At 46.5% G+C, this 23,390-nt stretch overlaps 1 protein-coding gene across 1 annotated transcript in view; it reads left to right on the top strand.

The window, feature by feature from the left end:
• HSD3B7 (hydroxy-delta-5-steroid dehydrogenase, 3 beta- and steroid delta-isomerase 7) overlaps positions 1-23,390 on the top strand; it is a 43,738-nt gene that overhangs the window by 8,343 nt on the left and 12,005 nt on the right. The window contains exons 2-4 of the mRNA XM_048517043.1: positions 5,970-6,134; positions 18,133-18,282; positions 19,380-19,395. Of these exons, the coding sequence (XP_048373000.1) occupies positions 5,978-6,134; positions 18,133-18,282; positions 19,380-19,395 (323 nt within the window). The 5' untranslated portion in view covers positions 5,970-5,977. The remainder of the gene's footprint in view (positions 1-5,969; positions 6,135-18,132; positions 18,283-19,379; positions 19,396-23,390) is intronic.

Raw genomic sequence — 23,390 nt, 5'->3', positions numbered from 1 at the left:
CTACAGGTCTACGCAGTGGGTATTCTGGGTGCAGCCAGCTGCCCTTGATTTGGAGAGGCAGGTGAATTACCTATTCTGGGGGCGCTTTGAATCATAGAACTATAGAGTTGGAAGAGACCACAATGACCATAGTCTGGTAGTTTCAGCTATTAATGTTCACCCGCATCTATGCAGCACAGTGTGACGGAGAGAAACACATCTTGAAGCTCTGAAGATGCCAGTCATAAATGCAGGCGCAACGTTAGGAACTAAAACTCCCAGACCTCAGCCGCACAGCCGGAAAACCCACGACAGTCGATTGATTCCAGCTGCGAAAGCCTGTGGCAACTTTTGAGTTGCTTTAAAAATGTCTTCTGGGGATCCGATACCGGTAGCACACCACAGGTTCCCTTATGATGAAACACTTCTGGGGAAAAAGTTGCAAACCGACCGCGGTTAAGAAAGGAAACCCGTAGGTTTCAAGACAACCCTTCTTCCTGGAAGGGCTAAACAAAGATCTAGGGCGGTGATGGCGAACCTTTTGGAGACTGAGTGCCCAAATTGCCACCCAAAGCCCACTTATATATCGCAAAGTGCCAACAGGGCAATTTAACCTGAATACTGAGGCTTTTGTTTGGAAAAACCAGTTGGCTCCGAGGCACGGTTTACTCGGGAGTAAGCTTGGTGGTAGTCTGCAGCTTTGCTTTGAAGCAACCGTGCAACTCTTCCAACGGGTGAATCACGACCCTAGGAGGGTTTACTCAGAAGCAAGCCCCATTGCCAGCAACCGAGCTTACTCCCAGGTAAAGGATTGCACTTTAGTTCTTGGCATGAAAATCAGTGGGGTTTAACAGCGCTTAACAGGGCTACCTACACTGCTTCCCCAAAACTTGGTCTTAGCTTTAATGCTAATAATCGAGCCTAGCGACCCAGGCCAGCCTAGATGTGTGTGTGTGGGGGGGGGCACCACTCTGTTTGCGCGTGCCCACAGAGAGGGCTCTGAGTGCTACCTCTGGCACCCGTGCCATAGGTTCGCCACCACTGATCTAGGGTCATTCACTACCCTGTCTGAATCTCTGAGATATCCGGCTTGATAGCAAAGCCCGTGTGTAAAAGGTAATGTCTTTCTTGCCTTCCGTCTTCATCTTTTTTCCCCCTGAAGAATTATCCTAGTGAACATGAAAACTTGCTCATAATTTGGGTGCTTTTAGCTGACCATGTGAAGATCTTGGCCCCAGTCACTGCGTTCGATTCTTTTCTGCCCCAATACGTAGGAACTCTGTGGGTCAAAATCTCTTACTTTATTTTATTCATTCATTTACTTTTATTTTTATACCCCGCCCTATCCCCCAGAGGGCTCAGGGCAACTTTCAATGGCATAAAGCCTAAAATCATAGAGGCGATAGCTCTTCCACACCAAATGCAGTAGAAAAAGGATAAAGTTTTGCTAGTCAATTACTGACCATCTCTCAGAGATCAAGGCTTTAAACTTTCTGCTTGGTTTTATGTGTAATGTTTTCTAACACACGGAAGTTTGTTACTAGCGGTGGCACACTCCGGAGATGTTTGCAAACTGCACTGTTTACAACACTGAGCTACTGTGCATAAACTTTCTTCTGTGTCCTGTTTATATAATAGGTTTAAAAATACAGGGTTAGGCTATATAATTGCATCCTGCTCACTCCTAGACTTCTTTGGCATGGCTGTCTTGCTTTGCCACGGCTTCCAACAGTGCAGAGAGCCAGCGTTGTGGTTAGGGGTGGTGGACTCTGGAGAGCCGGGTTTGATCCCCCCCCCTTCTTCCGCATAAGTGGTGGACTCTTATCTGGTGAACTGGATTTGTTTCCCTGCTCCTGCACATGAAGCCTGCTGGGTGATCTTGGACTAGTCACAATTCTCTCTGAACTCTCTCAGCCCCACCTATTTCACAAGATGTCTGTTGTGGACAGGGGGGAGGAGGAAGAGAAAGGAGTTTGTAAGATGCCTTGAGTCTCCTTACAGGAGAGAAAAGTGGGAGTATAAATCCAAACTCTTCTTAAGAACATAAGAAGAACATAAGAACTAGCCTGCTGGATCAGACCAGAGTCCATCTAGTCCAGCTCTCTGCTACTCGCAGTGGCCCACCAGGTGCCTTTGGGAGCTCACATGCAGGAAGTGAAAGCAATGGCCTTCTGCTGCTGCTGCTGCTCCTGAGCACCTGGTCAGCTAAGGCCTTTGCAATCTGAGATCAAGGAGGATCAAGATTGGTAGCCATAGATCGACTTCTCCTCCATAAATCTGTCCAAGCCCTTTTTAAAGCTATCCAGGTTCTTCTTGCAAAACACTCTCCTGTTTTTGCACACATTCCAACTCTCCCTCTGTTTTGCCGTGATCTTTTTTGAGATTGTTTTGGGATATGATTAGCAGACCAGGTGATCGGGAGCAACAGCCGCAGAAGGCCATTGCTCTCACATCCTGCATGTGAGCTCCCAAAGGCACCTGGTGGGCCACTGCGAGTAGCAGAAAGCTGGACTAGATGGACTTTGGTCTGATCCAGCAGGCTCTTTCTTATGTTCTTATGTTCTTATGATAGCTTTTTTTAAAAGTCCTCTAGTGGTCCAGGAAGGGGGGAAGAAATAGCAGAACGCTGGAAGAAGGAGAAACTGTTGTGGGTGCATCGCTCCCGTTGTTCTTCTGTTATTTATCTACTTTATTGATGTCCTCCTTTCTTCTCAATGGGGATCGAAAGTGGCTTACATCATTCACTTCTCCTCCGTTTTATCCTCATAATGACCCTGTAGGGTAGGCTGAGAGTGTGTGGCTGCCCCAGTAAGCTTGGCAGAAATGAGAATTCAGACCTGGGGTCCCCAACCCTTCAGCCAGTGCGCTGTGAATGCCTCTGCAGCCAGAGCTCTTAATCCTGCCTGCTTGCTATGGATTTGATTTGATTTAAATTACTTGGAGCTAGAAAGTAGGGTTGATTGTGTTTTTGAGCTTTTTGATGCATTACAGCAGTACTACATAGAGACCATCAGTCTTTTGTGGTTTTAAAATTAGTGTTTGGTCTCCTAATGGGGCGGTGAATCTCTTTTGTATCATATACGCCTGCGATCATAACCAGGTCTCAACAGACGCAGCCTGTTTTAACTCAGATTCCACATTCTTTCACTGTACTTATTCCCAAGTAAGTGAACGTAGGATTGCAGCCTTTAGTTGATGAACCGGTTCGATCGACTGGAAATGGAGGCCCTGAGAAAACAGGCAGCAGAGGTACAAAACTGGGCTTTGAGTGGTTGCAAGCACTCTGTTCAAAGGTGCCTGAATGGGTAAGGAAGGATGCTTCCAAGAGCCAAAGTAGATGAGAGAGAATGATTTAAGACACAGGTGTCAAACTCGCAGCCCTCCAGATGTTATGGACTACAGAGATGTTATGGACTACAGGCTTCCCCTACAAACATTCCTCCCTCCACCTGTAAACATGTGGCTCCCACTAGTTTTATACTCTCCTCGATGCGGTTCACGTCCTAGATGGGCATCCCGATAACGCCAGTCCCACGGTTGGTTCAAGATGGGCGACTGAACATTTTGAAGATGATGAAGTTGCTCTTTGCAGCACCTTGAGTATATTCAGGCCTGTGAATCTGGCACTAAATATACACCGGATATACTGAGCCTTCCCGCTCAGGCGCTTTCGAGAGGGAAAGGGGTCAGTAATAGCTACTGGCACTCTCTCAGATTAAATGTCTCGCAGACTTAGTGCGATCAGAGACGGAGAAGATTATTGCGTTGTCGGAGTCAATCCTTCTGTGTGTTCCCTGGCTGGCATTTAGTAGAGGACTCTGAAAATGTGTTTGTCATCTTAAAATCCTACCTTGGAATACAATCTCTTTGAATTAGATCTCAGTGGAAATATCAGGTGGGCCCGCCGCTGTGCTTGTGAAGCTAATGTTCCTCGTCAACCTTTCTTGTAGTAACCTCCTGTGTGCCCAGAAATCTTTTTTTTGTGGGGAGGGGGGTAGCTTATTCTTAGGAATAGCGTGTGGGGCGGGATCTGGACGGTGCACGTGCGGAATTAGGAGAGATATTTTGTGCACGGAAGCATCATCGTGTGTGAGGATTTAAATTACAAGCACGCTTCTGTCATTTAATACCTGTTTTCTACCGACCATCTGGGGTGTGATGTTACGCTAGAATCTCGGCTTTCTGCTTGTGTTTGTGCCAGAGCGGGGAGAGTTTTAATCTGAGAGATTGTTCAAGGCTGAATTCAATCCGCTTCCTTGCTTGGAGACTTCCACTGCTCTGTTCAGGGCCAAAAAAAGTGAATTTAAAGAATGTTGACTCAGCACTCAAAACTTTTGCTTTCCAAACTTTATGGATTGATTATATCGCAAAGATCAACAAGGAGACCAACTTTTGTTTGCGAGTGGAACCAGACTTTAGGATATAAGGTCACAAGAGAAGTCTGGGAATTTGCACGGTCTCTGGAGTCAACGTTCTCAGTTTAAACTCGAGAGAGAATTCATACAAAATGATCCGCCGGTTATATCTGACTTGCTGAGATTTATCATTCTTGTTCTGGTGGGTGTTCGTTTCATCTGTATATGGGGTCTGTATGCCTGAGAATAGTGGCAGTATTGTAGCCAATGAGGTATTGGAGAAAAGTTGCTATTCTGTTGAATTGAGAGCCATAATGCTCGCCAGGTTTAATGTTATGCCTTCTGCCTTGTTGCATGGCAGATTTAATAAGCAAGAAAAGGCTAAAAGATTGTGCCCATGTAACAATGGCTCAGTTGAATCTCTGGCCCACCATTACTGCACTGTCTCAGATTCAAGGAAATCAGATCCAAGTATGTGAATCTTACTCCTTTTCATTTACCCCATCTCCCCGCTTTAATTAGATTACACTACTTGTTGGACAACCCTGATCCTTCTCTCTGTATGATAGTGGCAGACTTTCTCCTGGAAATTACTAAACGCCAGTAGATTTCCTTCAACCTAACATTTATGTCCTGTATTGTATATGCTTTTTAATCCGTTTTTATTATTGTTGTACTGTTGTCTGTGCCAATAAAGGCTTGCTTCTATTCTGTTGAATTTTGGTCCAGGTAGTGTGGTAGAGATTAAGCTGGAAATTATGCTATTAACTAAGTACACATCCCCTGCGGGGACCTGGGAACTCTACTTAAGACAGGGGTCTGCAACCTGCGGCTCTCCAGATGTTCATGGGCTACAAATTGGCCATGCTGGCACGGGCTGATGGGAATTGTAGTCCATGAACAACTGGAGAGCCGCAGGTTGCAGACCCCTGATTTAAAAGCTTTTGGGGGAAGGGGGGACAGCTGATTCAGTATCATGTGAGGGAGGGCCCCCTTTAACCTCTACTCCAGAGGTGGGATCCAGCAGGTTCTCACAGGTTCCCGAGAGTAGGTTACTCATTATTTGTGTGTGCCGAGAGGGGGTTACTAATTGGTGATTTTGCCACGTGATTTTTGCCTTAGTTACGCCCTCCTCCTCAGCAGTAGCGCGCAGAACTTGAAGCAGTCTAGCAGGAGGTGCACCGGCGTGCGTGGCAGCCTGCGCCTGCGTGCATTCGTTTCCCGCCCAAGGACCGGTGCAGCGGCTGCGTCCTTGCCATAGCCCCGCCCAGGAATGCCCCGCCCCCAGAATGCCCGGCCACGCCCCCATTCTGCCCCGCCCAGCCCCATTGGCGCTACGCCACTGTTTGAATACCACCACCATGGGAACCTGTGACTAAAATTTTTGGATCCCACCACTGCTCTACTCAGCACTATACTGTCTGTCTTACATTGGCCTTTTCTCCCTCTTCTATTCGTTTTTAATTATCCTTTCCTTGTTTGGGCTGTCAGTCTAACGGGAGGACGTGTGGCCCTTATAGAAATATGCGCCGAGCTCCGGCTTCTCCCGCCTGGCTCTTCTGAAGTTGGTGTTCCTCTCCCGATCTTCTCCCACCTGTCTGAACAACGTGGTTTCTTCTGTCTTCCTGTCCCCAGGACCCATCATGTCAACAAGCGGAGGCAAGATCTATCTGGTGACCGGCGGCTGCGGGTTTCTGGGGAAACGCCTGGTCCAGATGCTTCTGGAGAGAGAGAAAGACCTTGCCGAAGTGCGGGTCTTTGACTTGCATCTGGATGAAAGTGTGCAACAGCTGGACAGAGGTAAGTGGTTTGCATCCAACATCACCCATCTTTGTAGTTCCCTGGGGATCCTTTCGTAGACTATAGGAGCAGCAGTGGCATAGGAGGTTAAGAGCTCGTGTATCTAATCTGGAGGAACCGGGTTTGATTCCCAGCTCTGCCGCCTGAGCTGTGGAGGCTCATCTGGGGAATTCAGATTAGCCTGTACACTCCCACACACGCCAGCTCGGTGACCTTGGGCTAGTCACAGCTTCTCGGAGCTCTCTCAGCCCCACCCACCTCACAGGGTGTTTGTTGTGAGGGGGGAAGGGCAAGGAGATTGTAAGCCCCTTTGAGTCTCCTGCAGGAGAGAAAGGGGGGATATAAATCCAAACTCCTCCCCTTCTTCTTCTTCTTCTTCTTCTTCTTCTTCTTCTTCTTCTTCTTCTTCTTCTTCTTCTTCTTCTCCTCCTCCTCCTCCTCCTCCTCCTCCTCCTCCTCCTCCTCCTCCTCCTTCTTCTTCTTCTATGTTTGGAGACCCTGTTGATTGTGGTCTGCTGTGTGTTATACCCTGTTGATAACAGCTAGCGGTATGCGAGTACCCTGTTTTGTAGTGCTTGTCAGTGCTGAATGAATGGGTTTGAGACAGGCAGAAATGTCCATCTGTGCCTGAATCCTGCCAGAAAACTGGCAGCCGATTCAGGCAGAGGATTTTCTTGTTCAGGTGAACACAGAATTGTGTCTTTCGGTCAATCCGACGTGAGCGGGTAAATCCAGGAATAATTTAGGTGGGCCGGAATGTATGAGTCATCTCTGGAATACACTTGCGTCTGAGGTAAACCCAGTCTGTTCAGTCGCAAATAATGGCTATAAATGTTAGAAGATGCTGACATTTTCCCGAAAACTATGCTTTTTTGATAAGGAAAATGTCTCCTATTGTGAAACAGCAGGTCGCTGTCTCCCGGAAGTCCCGTGGGAGGTGTACGTAGATAATCTGCTCCTGTCCTTCTAGCCTGGCTGGACGAGCCGGTCGGTAGAAAAGAGAGAAACCTCCACTCTAGTCCTGCTTCCCAGGCGAGTTTTGTGGTGAACCATTCCTGTCGATCTTAAGCAAAAGAAAACTGAAGTCCGGCGGCTCTTTAAGAAAAACTTTGGATTTTAGTTATTAATATTAATTTGTATTAAACTCTCAGCAGCAGCGGCGTAGGAGGTTAAGAGCTCATGTATCTAATCTAGAAGAACCGGGTTTGATTCCCAGCTCTGCCGCCTGCGCTGTGGAGGCTTCTCTGGGCCTGTGCACTCCCACACATGCCAGCTGGGTGACCTTGGGCTAGTCACAGTTCTTCGGAGCTCTCTCAGCCCCACCTACCTCACAGGGTGTTTGTTGTGAGGGGGGAAGGGCAAGGAGATTGTCAGCCCCTTTGAGTCTCCTACAGGAGAGAAAGGGGGGATATAAATCCAAACTCCACTCCTCCCCCTCTTTTTCTTCTTTCTCTTATTTATTTATTTATTTATTTATTTATTTATTTATTTATTTATTTATTTTTTATTTATTGTATTTGTATACTGCCCTCCCCGAAGGCTCAGGGCGGTTTCCAACAAAATAAAAAGTTAAAACATCATATATATAAATTTTAATTATATAAATTAATTAAAATACATAAAATATTAAACTAAAGATGGCTTCAGCTATTCTATTCCCCCTTTTATGAACCCACAGGAGGCCAGATGTTTGCTTTTTGTTGCAGTTGATATCATCCCGGCTGGCCAAACGCCTGGCGGAACAGGTCCGTTTTACAGGCCCTGCGGAAACTTTGTAAATCCTTGTGGCCCCTGATCCTCACCTGGAAGCCTGTTCCACCAGGTAGGGGCCAAGAGCCGTTAAAAGCTCCTAGCCCTTGTAGAGGAACCAGCCCGGATCGCCTTAGGGCCCAGAGATCACCAGTAGGTCTGCCTCCTCGATGGAACGGAGGGGCCTAGAAGGATGCGATATAGGGAGAGACCTGTCTCTTAGATATGCAGAAAGCCAAGGGCATGCCGAATGGCTTTAAAGGTCAAAACCAAAACTTTTAAACATGACCCGGTACTCAATCGGCAGCCAGTGCAGTTGGTATAAGACCGGAGTAATCCGGTCCCTTGCTGTTGCTCTGGAAAGGAGTCTGGCCTGCAGCATTCTGTGCGAGTTTCAGTTTCCGGATCATGGCCAAAGGTAAGCCGCGCCTGTTAGATGCCGGCGGAGACCTGGTAGTCTAATCTAGAGGTGACCGTGGCATGGATCACAGTGGCCAGATCAGAACGGGAGAGATACGGGGCCAGTTGCCGTGCCTGCCGCAGATGGTAAAAAGCTGCCTGGGCTGTCTGGGTGACCTGGACCACCAATGATAAAGATGGATCCAGAGTCACCCCCAGGCTCTTGGCGGACAAAGTTAATTTTAACGTCTCACCAAGAAGGGTAGGCAGGCCAAAGGCCACCGGACACTCCCCCCGGCCCAGCCACAGGACCCTCCTTATCTTCCCTATCTCTCTTCTTTATTTAGGCTTCTGTGAGATGTTATGATTTTATGTAAATTCTCTCACTCTTATCCCTTTCTTCCCCTTTCCTTAGCTTCCTTTCCCCAAACAACAGAGGCTTAAGACCTTTGGACCAATATAAAAAATAGTGTGTGCGTGGCATTCTAAGTTGTTTGCTAGAACTCTGTATAACACTCCTTTTAAATCTCCAATAAAAATATTTTTAAAAAAAGAAAAAAAGAAAAACTTTGCAGCCTGTTTATTCCAGGCTGAGCTTTAATGCGTCAAAGTTCATTTCTCTAGGTGCCAAGAGGAGGAAATTCTATTCCACGTTTTTATAGGGGAAATTACCGAAGGGGAAAATATGTGTGAGGAGGCCTGTTTTATTTTGTTGCAGCAGGCTAACGTGGCTTCCTATCTGGAATAAATCTTAAGCCCTTGTTATTTAATCTTAGCAGATTTTTTGGCGCAAGGATTCTAGGGGGAAGCCAGCCTGAGCCGAGTCGGTTTGCAAGATTCTGTTTGCGCAATCCCCCGGTGATGGTCAAAAGTTTCCTGGCTTTCACCAACAGCTGCTAACGTTTTTTTTCCCCGTTTGGAACTGAAGAGCCTTAATGAACGGCACGTGTGTATCTGACCTGGCTTTCCATCTGGAGGATTTGGAAGTGTGTTTTGGAAGACCAGAGCAGCATCTGTATGTTTTGAAAAGACCAGAACATATCAGAATATTGCACTAGTAAAAGCTAGCATGGTGTAGTGGTTAAAAGCAGGTGCACTCTAATCTGGAGAACCGGGTTTGATTCCCCGCTCTGCCACTTCAGCTGTGGAGGCTTATCTGGTGAACCAGATTAGCTTGGGCACTCCCACACACACCAGCTGGGTGACCTTGGGCTAGTCACGGTTCTTTGGAGCGCTCTCAGCCCCACCCACCTCTCAGGGTGTTTGTTGTGAGGGGGGAAGGGAAAGGAGATTGTAAGCTCCTTTGAGTCTCCTTACAGGAGAGAAAGGGGGGATATAAATCCAAAACTCTTCTTCTAATAATCTGAACAGACTGAATTTCTTTCCCATTTACTTCATTGGTTGACTCTGCACAGGTCAAATACAATGTCTTTAGTTTAGGGTGTTATATAAACCGTTTTGGGTGGGGAGGACTTCGCACAGGCCCCGTTCCCAAAATGAGTTTGGGCCATTTCATTCCTCCTGACCTGGGATTTTCGATCATCGCTAAACCAGCAGTTTTGAGTAAAAATATTGTTGGTTCATGCACCTGATGAAGAAAGCTGTGATTTTTACACTGAAGTAAATTAGGCTGGAGTACTGATGGGCCTTTTAGGGCCAGCGTGGCGTAGTGGTTAAGAGCAGGTGGATTCTGACCAGGAGAACCAGGTTTGATTCCCCACTCCTCCACCTGAGTGGTGGAGGCTTATCTGGTGAACCAGATGTGTTCCTACATTCCTGCTGGGTGACCTTGGGCTAGTCACGGTTCTCGCTGAACTATCTCATCCCCACCTACCTCACAAGGTGTCTGTTGTGGGGACAGGAAAAAGAAGAAGAAGAAGAGTTTGGATTTATATCCTCCCTTTCTCTCCTGCAGGAGACTCAAAGGGGCTGACAATCTCCTTGCCCTTCCCCCCTCACAACAAACACCCTGTGAGGTAGGTGGGGCTGAGAGAGCTCCGAGAAGCTGTGACTAGCCCAAGGTCACCCAGCTGGCGGGTGTGGGAGTGCACAGGCTAATCTGAATTCCCCAGATAAGCCTCCACAGCTCAGGCAGCAGAGCTGGGAATCAAACCCTCCAGATTAGATACACAAGCTCTTAACCTCCTACGTCACTGCTGCTTGTAAGCCACTTTGAGTTTCCTTACAGGAGAGAAAGATGGGATATAAATCCAAACACCAACACCACCACTACTACAACTACTACTTCTCTTTTGTTTTCCCCTTTATCTTTTACACATCTCCTCCACTTTGCTTGTCCGAGTAGGGTCTTTGCAGGCGCCAATTGGCAATTGAGCGAAATCGACCGCTGCTCATAGATGTGGGTCACTGCGGAGGAATGTATGACTGCGTTGGCCGGTCCCAAGAAGAGGCCGAGCTGCGTTCTCTGCCGTGTGCCTGGCCGTATCAGTCAGCCGGCTCGGTTGCCAAAATATCTCTGGCTTGTCTGCGTGTGACTATCATAGATCGCAGCCGGGAAAAACAGGAAAAGGAGACCCCCTCCAAAACTGAGGAGAAACCCTGAAGGAATTGGTTGAAGGGTTGAATGTGGCATCTCTGCTCCTGTGGCCCAAGGTCTGTTCTCTATTTTGGCTCCAGTCCAGAGCAAATGGGCTTTGAATTTGAAAAGAGAGAGAAAAGGCTTTGTTAGGAAGCTGAACTTCCACGCTTGTTCTGCTGATGTTGCATTTGGCACCGTCGGCCCCGGAGTTTACCCCGAACTGCCTAATGCCACTCTAGAAAGACGAAGGGTGTGTGCATGTTTTGAAATCCTTCATAAGTTCAGAGTGGAGCATGTGTAAATAAACTATTACAGGCAGAGGTGGGATCCAGCAGGTTCTCACAGGTTCCCGAGAGTAGGTTACTAATTATTTGTGTGTGCCGAGAGGGGGTGACTAATTGGCTATTTTGCCACGTGATTTTTGCCTTAGTTACGCCCCTCCTCTCAGCAGTAGTGCGCAGAACTTGAAGCCGTCTAGCAGGAGGTGCACCGGCGTGCGTGGCAGCCTGCGCCTGCGTGCATTTGTTTCTCACCCAAGGACCGGTGCAGCAGCTGCGTCCTTGCCACAGCCCTGCCCAGGAATGCCCAGCTACGCCCCCGTCGTGCCCCGCCCAGCCCCATTGGCGCTACGCCACAGTTTGAGTCCCACCACCATGGGAACCTGTTACTAAAATTTTTGGATCCCACCACTGATTATAGGGCGGCTCATGTCACTCACAAAAGCAATGAGACCTAGCTGCCAACAGAGAAAACATGGCCATCTGGGGGAGGGGTGGCAGCCCCACGAGTGTTTAGAAAAATATGGTGCAAAATAATTGAAAGGAAAAAAAATATCCTTTCCACCCCCAAAAGGAGTTGACTGTGCATTTTCTAGGAAGAAGAAGAGACGTTTGGATTTAAATCCCCCTTTCTTTCCTGTAAGGAGACTCAAAGAGGCTTACAATAGCCTTCCCCTTCCCCCCACCCCCCAAAAAAACACCCTGCAAGGCAGGTGGGGCTGAGAGAGCTCCGAAGGACTGTGACTAACCCAAGTGGCCTGTGTTGGAGTGCACAAGCTAATCTGGTCCACCAGATAAGCCTCCACAGCTCAAGTGGCAGAGAGGGGAATCAAACCCGGTTCTCCAGATTAGAGTGCACCTGCTCTTAACCACTACAATACAGGAGACATGGAATGTGGCAAGCACATGCATCGGTTTAAAAAAGGAGAAGAGGGAATTGGTGCCTTCAAGTTGAGGGGGGATACTTTAACTTGGGGGCAGAAACTAGAGGTGTGTGCGATGCCTGAATAGCTGATCTCTTCCCCCCTTCCCCGCCCAGCACACACACACACACACCTGTAATACCTTGCAAGTTTCTGGCTCCTGCTTCATCTGCACCAGATGCCAGTTCTCATGACAGGTGTGTCCTCTGTGGATGAAAGACTCTTGTTTTGAAAGGATTCTCTGAGGCTACAATGTATTGTGGCACCCAGAAATATGCTGGCAGGGTGCTGTAGTAATAAGAGCGTCAGGCTAGGATGTACGAGAACCAGCTTCGGTTCTACACATTATATTGTTGAAGCTTATTGGGTGATCTTGGGGGTCTTTCTCACCCATTCCCATCTTTGGATTTATTTTGAAATAGGGCAGTGGTGGCGAACCTATGGCACGGGTGCCAGAGGTGGCACTCAGAGCCCTCTCTGTGGGCCCGCGCAAACAGAGTGCCCTCCCCCCCACATCTAGGCTGGCCTGGACCGCTGGGCTCGATTATTACCATTAAACCTAAGACCTAGTTTTGGGGAAGCAGTGCAGGTAACCCTGTTAAGCGCTGTTAAACCCCACTGATTTTCACGCGAAGAACTACAGCACAGTCCTTTACCTGGGAGCAAGCTTGGTTGCTGGCCATGGGGCTTGCTTCTGAGTAAACCCTCCTAGGGTCGTGATTCACCCGTTGGAAGAGTTGCACGGTTGCTTCAAAGCAAAGCCAGCGACTACCACCAAGCTTACTCCCGAGTAACGCACGCCTTGGAGCCAACCGTTTTTTCTAAACTAAAACCTCAGTATTCAGGTTAAATTGCCGTGTTGGCACTTTGCGATACATAAGTGGGTTTTGGGTTGCAATTTGGGCACTCGGTCTCAAAAAGGTTCGCCACCACTGGGCTAGGATGTACGAGAACCAGCTTCGGTTCTACACATTATATTGTGGAAGCTTATTGGGTGATCTCGGGGGTCTTTCTCACCCATTCCCATCTTTGGATTTATTTGAAATAGGGGGTTGGGGACAACTTGCCTGGAAAGCGAGAGGGTGGGGGGAAGGCGCGGGCAGGGAAACCTGGCAAGGTTTTTTGGGGTGGGGGAGGGGAGAGGCCGGGCTATGGGGCCACAAAAGGCCGGAAAGGCCACTGATGCAATCAGGGTTCCTTCCCGGCAGGTGTTTCACCCCATCATGGCAGGATTTCCTGAGAAGGGTTTCCTGTGTGGGAAACATGGACGTGAAAGAGAGTGTGTCGACTGCATTTCCTTCTTTGGGTGTGCGTGTGTGTGTGGGGGGGGTGTCCTTTGTCAGTTGTGAGAACCGTGGCCTCGCTGGTTTTCCTGCCTCGCTGTGCCTTGACGGATCTTTCATTCGGTCTCCGATAGAGGCCAGCTAGAGAGACTCCAAAAAAGCTTGTAGCCGAGAGCCATTCGGCCGCTTCTCTCTGGCGTCCGGTCATTGAAAATATCGTGCTTCTTCTTCTGCGTGCGGAAGTTGCATTCCTCGCCCTCGTGCCTGTTTTTGACTGCTAGGCTTATCCTTCCCAAGGACTTGTAAACATTTTTTTTTAAAAAATACACCCTTGCTTCAGGCCCTTGTGATGTTTTGGGATCCTGGACACCATAATTATGTATGTCATGTCAAGTACGCCCTCCTGGGCCGGGTTTGTTTACAGTCCATTTGCTGTGGATGATTATTTCCATCTTTCTTGCCGACTGGGGCATCTTCTTGTCTTGGTCCTGCTCCTAAACCAGGGGTCTTCAAACTATGGCCCTCCAGATGTTCATGGACTACAATTCCCATCAGCCCCTGCCAGCATGGCCAAGTGGTAGGACTCATGGGAATTGTAGTCTATGAACATCTGGAGGGCCATAGTTTGAAGACCCCTGTCCTAAACAAAATGCTTCCCAGCAGCAAAAGTGGAGGGGTTGAAGGGGGGGGGGGAGCAGTGGTGGGATCCCAAAATTTTAAGTAACAGGTTCCCTCGCCAGCCCCCCCCTCAGCAAAGGGGGCAGAGGCGTACCTAGGCACACCTGAGCCCTGTTCAAAACCTGAGTTGGATGCCCCCCCATGCAAGGCAACCCCACCCCACCTCACGACCCAATTTTTTTTGCACCAGGTCATTTCTAAATCATCATCACATTATAGAAAATGCCCCCAACTCACAAATCTGAACACAGCAATGGTGAAACACACAGGTTCTTTGAAAGAGACTGGTGAGATAAAAGGTACAAAAGGCTGAGAATCCATGAATTGCAGTACCTGAAAGGGATTAACCCAGTTCGGGGAGTTACATTATTAGTCGCAATTGCTATATGGAACCTTCACGTTCGAAGGCAGGATGCCTCTCGGGGAGGCAAGGGCGTGGAGGTGGGAAAGCGGACTTAATTAGTAACCCCCTCTTGGCACACACAAATAATTAGTAACCCACTCTCAGGAACTGGTGAGAACCTGCTGGATCCCACCTCTGGGGGAAAGCCAAATTCACTGAATGGCCATCATGGTAGCCGTCTTCTGGGGATGGCGAAAGGGAAGAAAATAACCTGTCCATCAAATTGGCTCACTTGTAGATAACCTTATATTCCTGGAAATAAGAAAAAAATGTAATAAATAAGCCATACAGGTTTAAGGCCAGAATTCTTGGGGTACCCTCCAACTTGTTGGGTTCTACGACTTTGTGGTGCCTGATATTTCTTTATAAAATATCAAACCAACAGAAGAGAGTTTTAAGTAGCTTTATTTGCAAAGGGAGCCCTCCCCACATGGGCAGGCTTCAGGACGTCTATTTCCTTCTCCCGAATTTGCCACACCCTCTCTGTCTAGCGAAGGGTACTTACAGTCACAACTTTCCAGTCCGCCTATTTTCATGTTCCTCCTTAATATGTGGCCCCCTCCCATATTCTTCCTGTATGTTCATTATAATTCCAATTCCAATTCCAAAGCCTCTATTGGCATCATAAATTACAGAGTTAGTAAAAAGGGGCATTTATCTACTGAGACATTAAAACATTAAAATTCATTAAAACAACGTTGAACATTCACAACATTCACGCACACATAAAATAATTTAGCCGTTACTACTATGTAGGCAATGATTGCGCCTGACCAAATGGTTCCTCAAAAAATTTGCAACATTCTCACATACGAGATCACAGGAACCGTTGAGTAGAAAATTCATAACAGATGGTAGCCTGACATCGTTTGAGCTCTCTATCAATGGACAGATGTACATAGAGTGTAACGACTCGTATATTGGACATTCCAATAGTACATGTTGAACAGTCTCAACAACGGCCATATTGCATTGACATAACCTGTTCTCATATGGAGTGTTATTATACCTGCCAAGAGTCATAGTGTTAGGCAGAGCGTTAAAGTGTTCATTATAATACAGTTTGTCGTCAGAGCAGGAGGAGAAGTTAATACGCATTAGCCTATTAAGCGTGATCAGTACATACAATCTGATACAAACCTTGCTTTTCAACCTTGTGATCCAGCGGTCTTATCTTGTCCTGCCACAAGCATCCTCCCTTTTGATTCATCACCTCATTCCTAGTAGAAAACACATTTCTTGTTTATCACAACTTCTGGAGTTGGTATGAAAAATGTGGGGCTCACAGGTACCTTCCACCAAATCCCATCCCCACCCCATCCAGATATGTGTCTTTTTGCTTGAATGGGAGTGTTTTTTAAACAAAAAATTCTGCAGAAAGTTTAGTCTTAAAGTGAATTGTTTCGTGTAAAGGAGTCCTTCTGATTCATCCGTCTGACGCTTAGAAGGGTGTGTGTTTCCAGTTAATCCTTTGCGGTTGTTTGTTTGAAACGTCTAGCAGGAAGCGAGATACCATCGCTCTCTTTTTTAAGGGAAAAAATATGCAGAGCAAACTTTTGCCCATCAGAATAGACCAGGGGTAGGGAACCTGCGGCTCTCCAGATGTTCAGGAACTACAATTCCCATCAGCCTCTGTCAGCATGGCCAATTGGCCATGCTGGTAGGGGCTGATGGGAATTGTAGTTCCTGAACATCTGGAGAGTCGTGCTGAGGTTCCCTACCCTGGAATAGACAATTGTGACTCTTTGATGGACCGAGGACTTGTGGTTTTAGCTTTAAGGGAGTTTCTGTGGGTCCGGCACTTCTCGGCCTTTTATAGACCTTCAGAAGCTACCTTTTGTCCTTGCTGGGAACTAAAGCTTTTGAACCCCAAAAAACTAGAATCTTTGAGTCCCTATGAAAATACTTTCCATGTGGGTAAAAAGGGGTAGTGCTATTTCTGGAAGCGACGCATTGGTTACATAAGATGGTGGCCGGTTCTTGGCTGTCGTTCTTTCCCTAAAGAATGCAGTCAGTTCCGATTCTTTATGCTAAAATGATTGTAATATAGAGTTGCTCAAATCTCCTGAAACGATGCAAGCCGTCGAGGGAAGCATTCGCCGCACCGCAAGGCAAAGGAGGGGAAGGAAATCTTTTATCGGAGGCAAAGTCTCCGTTTTTCTGTATCCCAACTTGCACTTGGCATGCTAAAGTCACAGGGGCAGGCATATGAAGGGTGTCTTTACAGATACTGAGTAAGAGGCCTAAGATAGCCTCCTTGGTTTTAAAGTTACAGAATCATTGCAATGCCGTAGAGTTGGAGGAGACCCCAAGGGCCATCAAGTCCTCTCTTTTTTAACAACTGGGGCCCTGCTGTTTCCCTCTTAGAGGAGATTTAGTTGTTAGACGCCATCTGTTGTTTTTGAAATGTTATATTATGATTGAACGCTGTGTTTTAATGTGCACTAGTACTAAATGTACGGTGTTTGTTTATTTACCTGTTGTTGTTGTTTTGCTTTATGTTGTGAATCACTCTGAACCCTTCGGGGAGGTATACGCTTGAATGGGATAAATAAAATAACAACAAAACCTCTTCAATGCAGGAACACACTCATCAAAGCATTCCCCTGACTCACCCAGCCTCTCTTTAAAACCTCCCTACACAGAAGCGAGACTCCACCGCATCTCGGAGTAAGTCGCAACTCCGGGCCAAGCTCCAACAGCCCCGACCTGGTCAGGAAGTTTTTTCCTGGATGTTTCTAGGTGGAATCTTCTTTTCCTTCCCTCTTGAACCCATGAGTCCTTGGTCCTCGTCTCTGGAGCAGCAGGAAACAAGCTTTGTCTCCCTCACCAACATTGACACATCTTTTCAAGCTTATCTTCAGGGTAGGAACCTCACGGCTTTCTCAGATGTTCAGCCTAGGGACCAAGCAATTCTAATCAGCTCTTCTGTCAGCATGGCCAATTGGCCATGCTGGTAGGGGCTGACAGGGAATTGTAGAAGTTCCTGAACATCTGAGAGCTCAAAAGAGGTTCCTACCCCTGAGATATCTAAACATGGCTACCACGTCACCTCTTAACCTTCTCTTCACCAAACTAAACATCCCCAGCTCCTACATGTCTTCGTAGGAGGGATTATGGATGACAGATGTGATGATATGATGAGGGATGGGAGGGAGGAGGAGATGAGGATGAGGATGAGGATGGAGGATGAGGGATGAGGATGAGGATATGAGGATGAGGAATGATGATTAGGATTATTATCACATATTATTATTATTATTATTATTAGTGGATTTATTATAGGTCGTTTCCATTCCCCAAAGGGCTCTCAGGGCGTGAACAATATAAATATATAAAACTTGCATACAATTTAAAAACAGTTCTAAAACAGGTGTCCCACAAAACCCATATACAACTCTCCCCAGAAAGGAATAATGGGTCCCGATGGTGTTAGGACCCCTAGAAGCAGAGGGGGGGGGGGGCAGCCCGTTTCTCGATTTTGGTCGCCCTCTGGACCGGTTCCAGCTTGTCATTTGCACCTCTTGCATTTCCTCTGGCAGTGTTGGAACAGAAGAAACACTGACCAGTCTGTGTTATGCGATTGTCTTGCGGAAGGTGCGACGAAACCAGCTAAGCTGGGCTCATCTTAGGATTCGGATTGTGCTGTCTTCTTCCTCGTTTCCCCCCGGCTTCTGTAATGCCTCTGGCTGCCTCTTTCAGTGACTTGGAAGCTGCTACTCTTCTTTCAAAACTTTTTCTCACAGATAAGGTGGTCCTGATCAAAGGGAACATCAGCAACCTGCAGGAAGTGGAGGCGGCAGTGAAAGGAGCCCATGTGGTCATCCACGCGGCCAGCCTGGTGGACGTCTGGGGCCGGTTCCCGCCCTCGAAAATCAGAGAGGTCAACGTGATCGGTAAGAATTGCGGGCGTCCCAAGGTCATCTGGTCCAAGGCCACAAAATGTACGGGGAGCTGCTTGTGGAGAAATATAGATGCCACCTTCGGGTAGCCCTTGAAGGGCCAGTGTGGTGTTGTGGTGAAGAGCAGGTGCACTCTAATCTGGAGAAACGGGTTTGATTCCCCGCTCTGCCACTTGAGCTGTGGAGGCTTATCTGGGGAACCAGATCAGCTGGTGCACTCCAACACACGCCAGCTGGGTGATCTTGGGTTAGTCATAGTTCTTCGGAGCTCTCTCAGCCCCACCCACCTCACAGGGTGTTTGTTGGAAGGAAGGGCGGAGTTTGTCAGCTCCTTTGAGTCTCCTCTTTGCTAGTGGAGAGAAAGGGGATATAAACCCACCTTCTTCTTTCTTCTTCTTCTTCTTCTTCTTCTTCTTCTTCTTCTTCTTCTTCTTCTTCTCTTCTTCTTCTTCTTCTTCTTCTTCTTCTTCTTCTTCTTCTTCTTCTTCTTCTTCTTCTTCTTCTTCTTCTTCTATGCTTGGGGTTCTCACCTGTCCATGTGTGATCATCTGCCCGGATAATTATGGCTTTGTTTATATGCAAGTGGGGGAAAGGCCCTCTGTACATGCTTTCTATCTAGTATCCATGACACATATGTGGACCTTTCCCAATGACTGAAGTTCAGAGAAGGGCCATTGAAGCTGCATCCCCTAACCTGGTTTTATTATTATTATTATTACATTTTTATACCGCCCTCCCCCGGAGGGCTCAGGCTGGGATTTTCAAGCTCTATACAGGCTGGGATTGTAAGGGGGAGGTGTATGCAGTATAAGGGACTTGGATCTAAATCTACCAAACAGGTGAGATAATCGACCCATTTCTGGACTGTCTGATTTCAGACTGCAGGTGTGAATTGACATTGGATGCTCCTATTTTTTTATTATTTCTAGTAATGACTTGCATATGGAAGACTAGCAGTTTGAGGAGAAGGCTCTACTGTGATCCTCTGCTGAAAGTTTTCTACATGCAGGGAATGTTATTTTTTTTTTGCATGGGAAAGTATTTAATTGTGTGAGCTCCCCCCCGCCTCCAATCGAAGTGGTAAAGTCCAGGCACAAGTTCATCACTGTGTTTGTGCTAGTTGGTTTTCTCTCTTCTGCAAAAGACGGTCTTGCAGTCTTCACCTTTTTTTAATCTCCCCAATGCCCCTTTCACACATGCAGAATAACCCACTTTTAATCCACTTTCAATGCACTTTGCAGCTGGTTTTGACTGTGTGAGGCCCCTTCCGCGACACTAAAATGGCCATTTTCACGTTTTTTTAAACCCACTTTCCACTAACTGTTTGCAAGTGGATTTTGCTTATCTCATTAGCACAGCTTTCGGAAGAGCACTGAAAGCAGTTTGAAAGTGCATTATTCTGTATGTGCGGAATGAGCCTGAAATAGCAAAATCCACTTGCAAACAATTGTGAAAGTGGACTGAAAGTGCATTATTCTGCAGGTGTGGAAGGGGCCAGAATGGCACCTCTTCTAGAAATAAAGCAAAGCCCGTTCTTGCCAGGCTAGTAAGTCACTGGACGTTCAGTTTAATCCGTCGAAAATTAAGTGAAAACAAGTTTGCGGGATGGGGAAATAGCAGCTGCTCTTGGGAGGGAAAATCTGACAGCCAGGAAGCCAGAGCTTGGAAAAAGGCGAGGAAGAGGAAGCCAGCTGGGTTGTTCTGCGCGCCAAATGCTGAAGGATTTATTCCGAGAGGGTGACGGCAATTCTTTCCAAGAACTAGATTTGGTGCTTGGTGATAAAAACAAGCATTTCGTTTCATCAGAGCTGGATTTGAGTCCGGCAGTACCTTGAAGGCCAAGGGATGACCTTTCGAGAGTTCTTATATCCTAGTCGGAAGGAGGGAGGGGTTCTGCAAAGAAGAGCATCAGGATTCAAAGGGACGAGGCCAGAGGTGGGATCCAGCAGGTTCTCACCAGTTCCCGAGAGTGGGTTACTAATTATTTGTTATTGTGCTTATGAGGGGCAATTTACTAATTAGGTCTGCTTTCTTCCGTTAGGAAATCTCCGAATTAGGTCCGAAAAAATCATAAAAGTCCTGTTGTTTCCCTATGTGGCTAATAAGCTAAGGTAGAAAAACGTGGATAATTCTCCCTGTTGGGCTTTCAAGGTTTCTGTTTAAAACACGCTTTTAGTAATACTGGGTGAAAGTTCCTCTTGTTTAAGGAAAGTTATCCCTCTTTGGATTTCTTGAAACAAAAATTAGAGCAATATTTGAAAGTATTAAGCACGCTAGTTGACAGGCAGTCAATTAGGAGGATAAGTAAGCAGTTGTTTCTGCTGGCAGTAGACGAGTAGGACTTTGCTATAATGAAGTTTAAATTATGGGATTAAAAGTGATACCAGCTGGAAATTAGGAACTTCCTTTTTTTTACAGTAAGAGTTCTTTACAGCAACAGAGAAATGTTAATGCCCCTCACTTCTCGAATGCCTGGCCACACTCCTGCTCGATGTCTCCTCAGCCTTCTGCTCCCCATTGGACGCTTTTACGCCTACTGTTTGAATCCCCACCACCATGGGAACCTGTTACTAAAAAAATTTTGGATCCCCACCACTGGGACGAAAGGCTTTCTTCTTTACAGCGTCCCTCTTTCCTCTTCTGACTGGGGACTCGGGGCCCATTAGCTGATGCGGTAGCGGTTAAGAGCAGGTGGATTCCCAATCTGGAGAACTGGGTTTTGATTCCCGCTCAAGCCCCTCCACCTTTGGAGTGGTGCAGAGGCTTATCTTGGTGAACCAGATGTGTTTCCGCGACTCTTTACATTCCCTGCCGGAGTGACCTTTGGGCCAGCTACATGTCTCCTCTTCAGGACTCTCTCAGACCCACCTGCCTCACAACGAGGGAAGTACTGTTGTGGGGGGAAGTACTGATCTATTCGTGGAATGAAAAAATGAAGGACCGGGCAGCAAACTGTGTAATCGTCCTCCTTAAAACTGGGATGGCACAAGGCCATGGTGGCTGACAATTCTCTGGGGCCGTCGCCTCTGGCTCTGTCATCTGCCTCTTCCTTCCCCCACACATAAATTTTTATAGAGGCTACTTTTGGGAAAGGATTTCAGGACGACCTACTTCCCTCGTTCGCATTCCTTGGATTGTTTAGGCTGGAGGCTTCCTGGTTGCCTACCACAAAGCCCGATGGAAACCAGGGGCCTCTCGATAAGGCCCAGCTTTTATGATTGCAGAATGTGGCAACTGTTTTTGTTTGTCCCGACCGCACGCAAGTTGCCTCTCTGTTTCCGAGGGAGTGGAGTCTCTGTCCGTGGCCACCCAGGAACCGGAGGCCCAGATGGGCGTTCAGCCACTTGGCATTTGTAACCCGTTTCAGTTCAAAGGCAGAAACTCTACCACCCTTCTCCCCCCTCCCTGTTCGTTCCTGCTGGCAAAACCAACTGTGTTGCTAATGCTCTGCCGCCGAGCAGCTGGAGTCCCCTACTCAAAATTCCAGTTCAGGCTCAAAAACCGCATTTCTTTGAAGAGAGAGCGGGAAAGAGAGAATTTTCCTGTTAAGCTTCTGGGGTTGGATCCAGCCTGCTTTTTCATGAGGTCTCGCCCAGTTCATCTTGCTACAGTCGCTGTCCCACATAGTTGCTTGTCCCCATAATTCCTGGTGAATAATCCTTTTTTGGGTGGTCCATAGATTCTCGGGACTCTCCTTTTCCTCTAGCGGAAAAAGCAAGTTGGAGGAAACTTATTGGTGTTACCTGTTTATTTATTTATTTTTTTTATTGTATAGAATATTTGTACATTTGTTACATTCAGTATCTTTATTTCATCTATACATTTTTCCCTTTTCTCCCCCCCTTTCTATTAGTTATTCCATGCAAGCAGTAGGAGGTTCATTCTTCTTATTCTCTTATTCCATTGTTTTCCATTGTGAAAATATTTACTGACCCCTCGCATCCTGGACATAAACTGTTTCAACTCTTACCCTCTAAACGCCGCCAGAGCACTGCACACCAAGACAACTAGACATAAGAAACAGTTTCTTTTTTCTCCCTGTAATGCCATCACCTATTAAACAAATAATTCCCTCGATAATGTTAAACCATTTATTATATACTTTATTATATATAATTACTGCACCTACTTTTCTATCATCATCCCTTATTACCTGCACTTCCTCCTGTACCTAATTTATGACTGTATGACTATTATAGCCTGTAGTTGGCATTTCATTTTTATTTTTACATTTTATTTTTATTTTAGTTTCTATGATTTTACATTTTATGTTTTCATTACTACTGATTGTTTCCCTGATTGCTTACTTTCAGGACCTATAAGGTGTATGACAATCATTAAGTGCTGTACCTTATGATTCTTGGACAAATGTATTTTTTCTTTTTATGTACACTGAGAGTACATATGCACCGAGACAATTCCTTGTGTGTCCAATCACACTTGGCCAATAAAGATTCTATTCTATTCTATTCTATTCTATTCTCATTCCATTCATTCTTACCCCATTCTTACTTTATCTATTCTATTCTATCTCCATTGTTCCTTCAAGTAAATCCGCTTCTTCCCAAACCATTTTCTATATAATGTCCATAGCTTCATGCAATATCTTCTATTTTTTTCTGCCGTGAATGTGTTTTTTGTCAGTCCTCTCAAAATTTCTAAATTCGTGCTCTTGTTCCCAAATATATTCCAAATCTATCTTTGAAACTGTCCATTTTTTTGTTATCTTTCCAGCCTAATCTCTCAACATTCGCGGTGCTGCTCTGATCATTATTTTCCCATACATTAAATTCCAGGACTTCTGTCTACTCTTTATATCATCTAATATCCCAACAATTAGTAAACTCACATTATTTACATCAGTTTTACTTCTACTAACTGTTCTTACATATTTCCAAAATATTCTCCCAAAACTTTTTTTCACCACTTTGCATTCTATCCACATATGAATATAATATGCTCCTTTCCTGTTTATTTATTAGACCTTATTCGCCGAGGTCCATCTTTTTTTTCACTGGAGTCCTAACTTAAGATTAAGAGCACAAGGAACATCTAGTGGTGGCACCTCTAAGTTCCCCTCCTCTCCCAGCATGGGCAGAGTG

The sequence above is a fragment of the Sphaerodactylus townsendi genome, linkage group LG15, assembly GCF_021028975.2.
Source record: "Sphaerodactylus townsendi isolate TG3544 linkage group LG15, MPM_Stown_v2.3, whole genome shotgun sequence".
Taxonomy (NCBI): Eukaryota; Metazoa; Chordata; class Lepidosauria; order Squamata; family Sphaerodactylidae; genus Sphaerodactylus; species Sphaerodactylus townsendi.
This window is presented reverse-complemented; position numbering and strand designations above follow the sequence as displayed.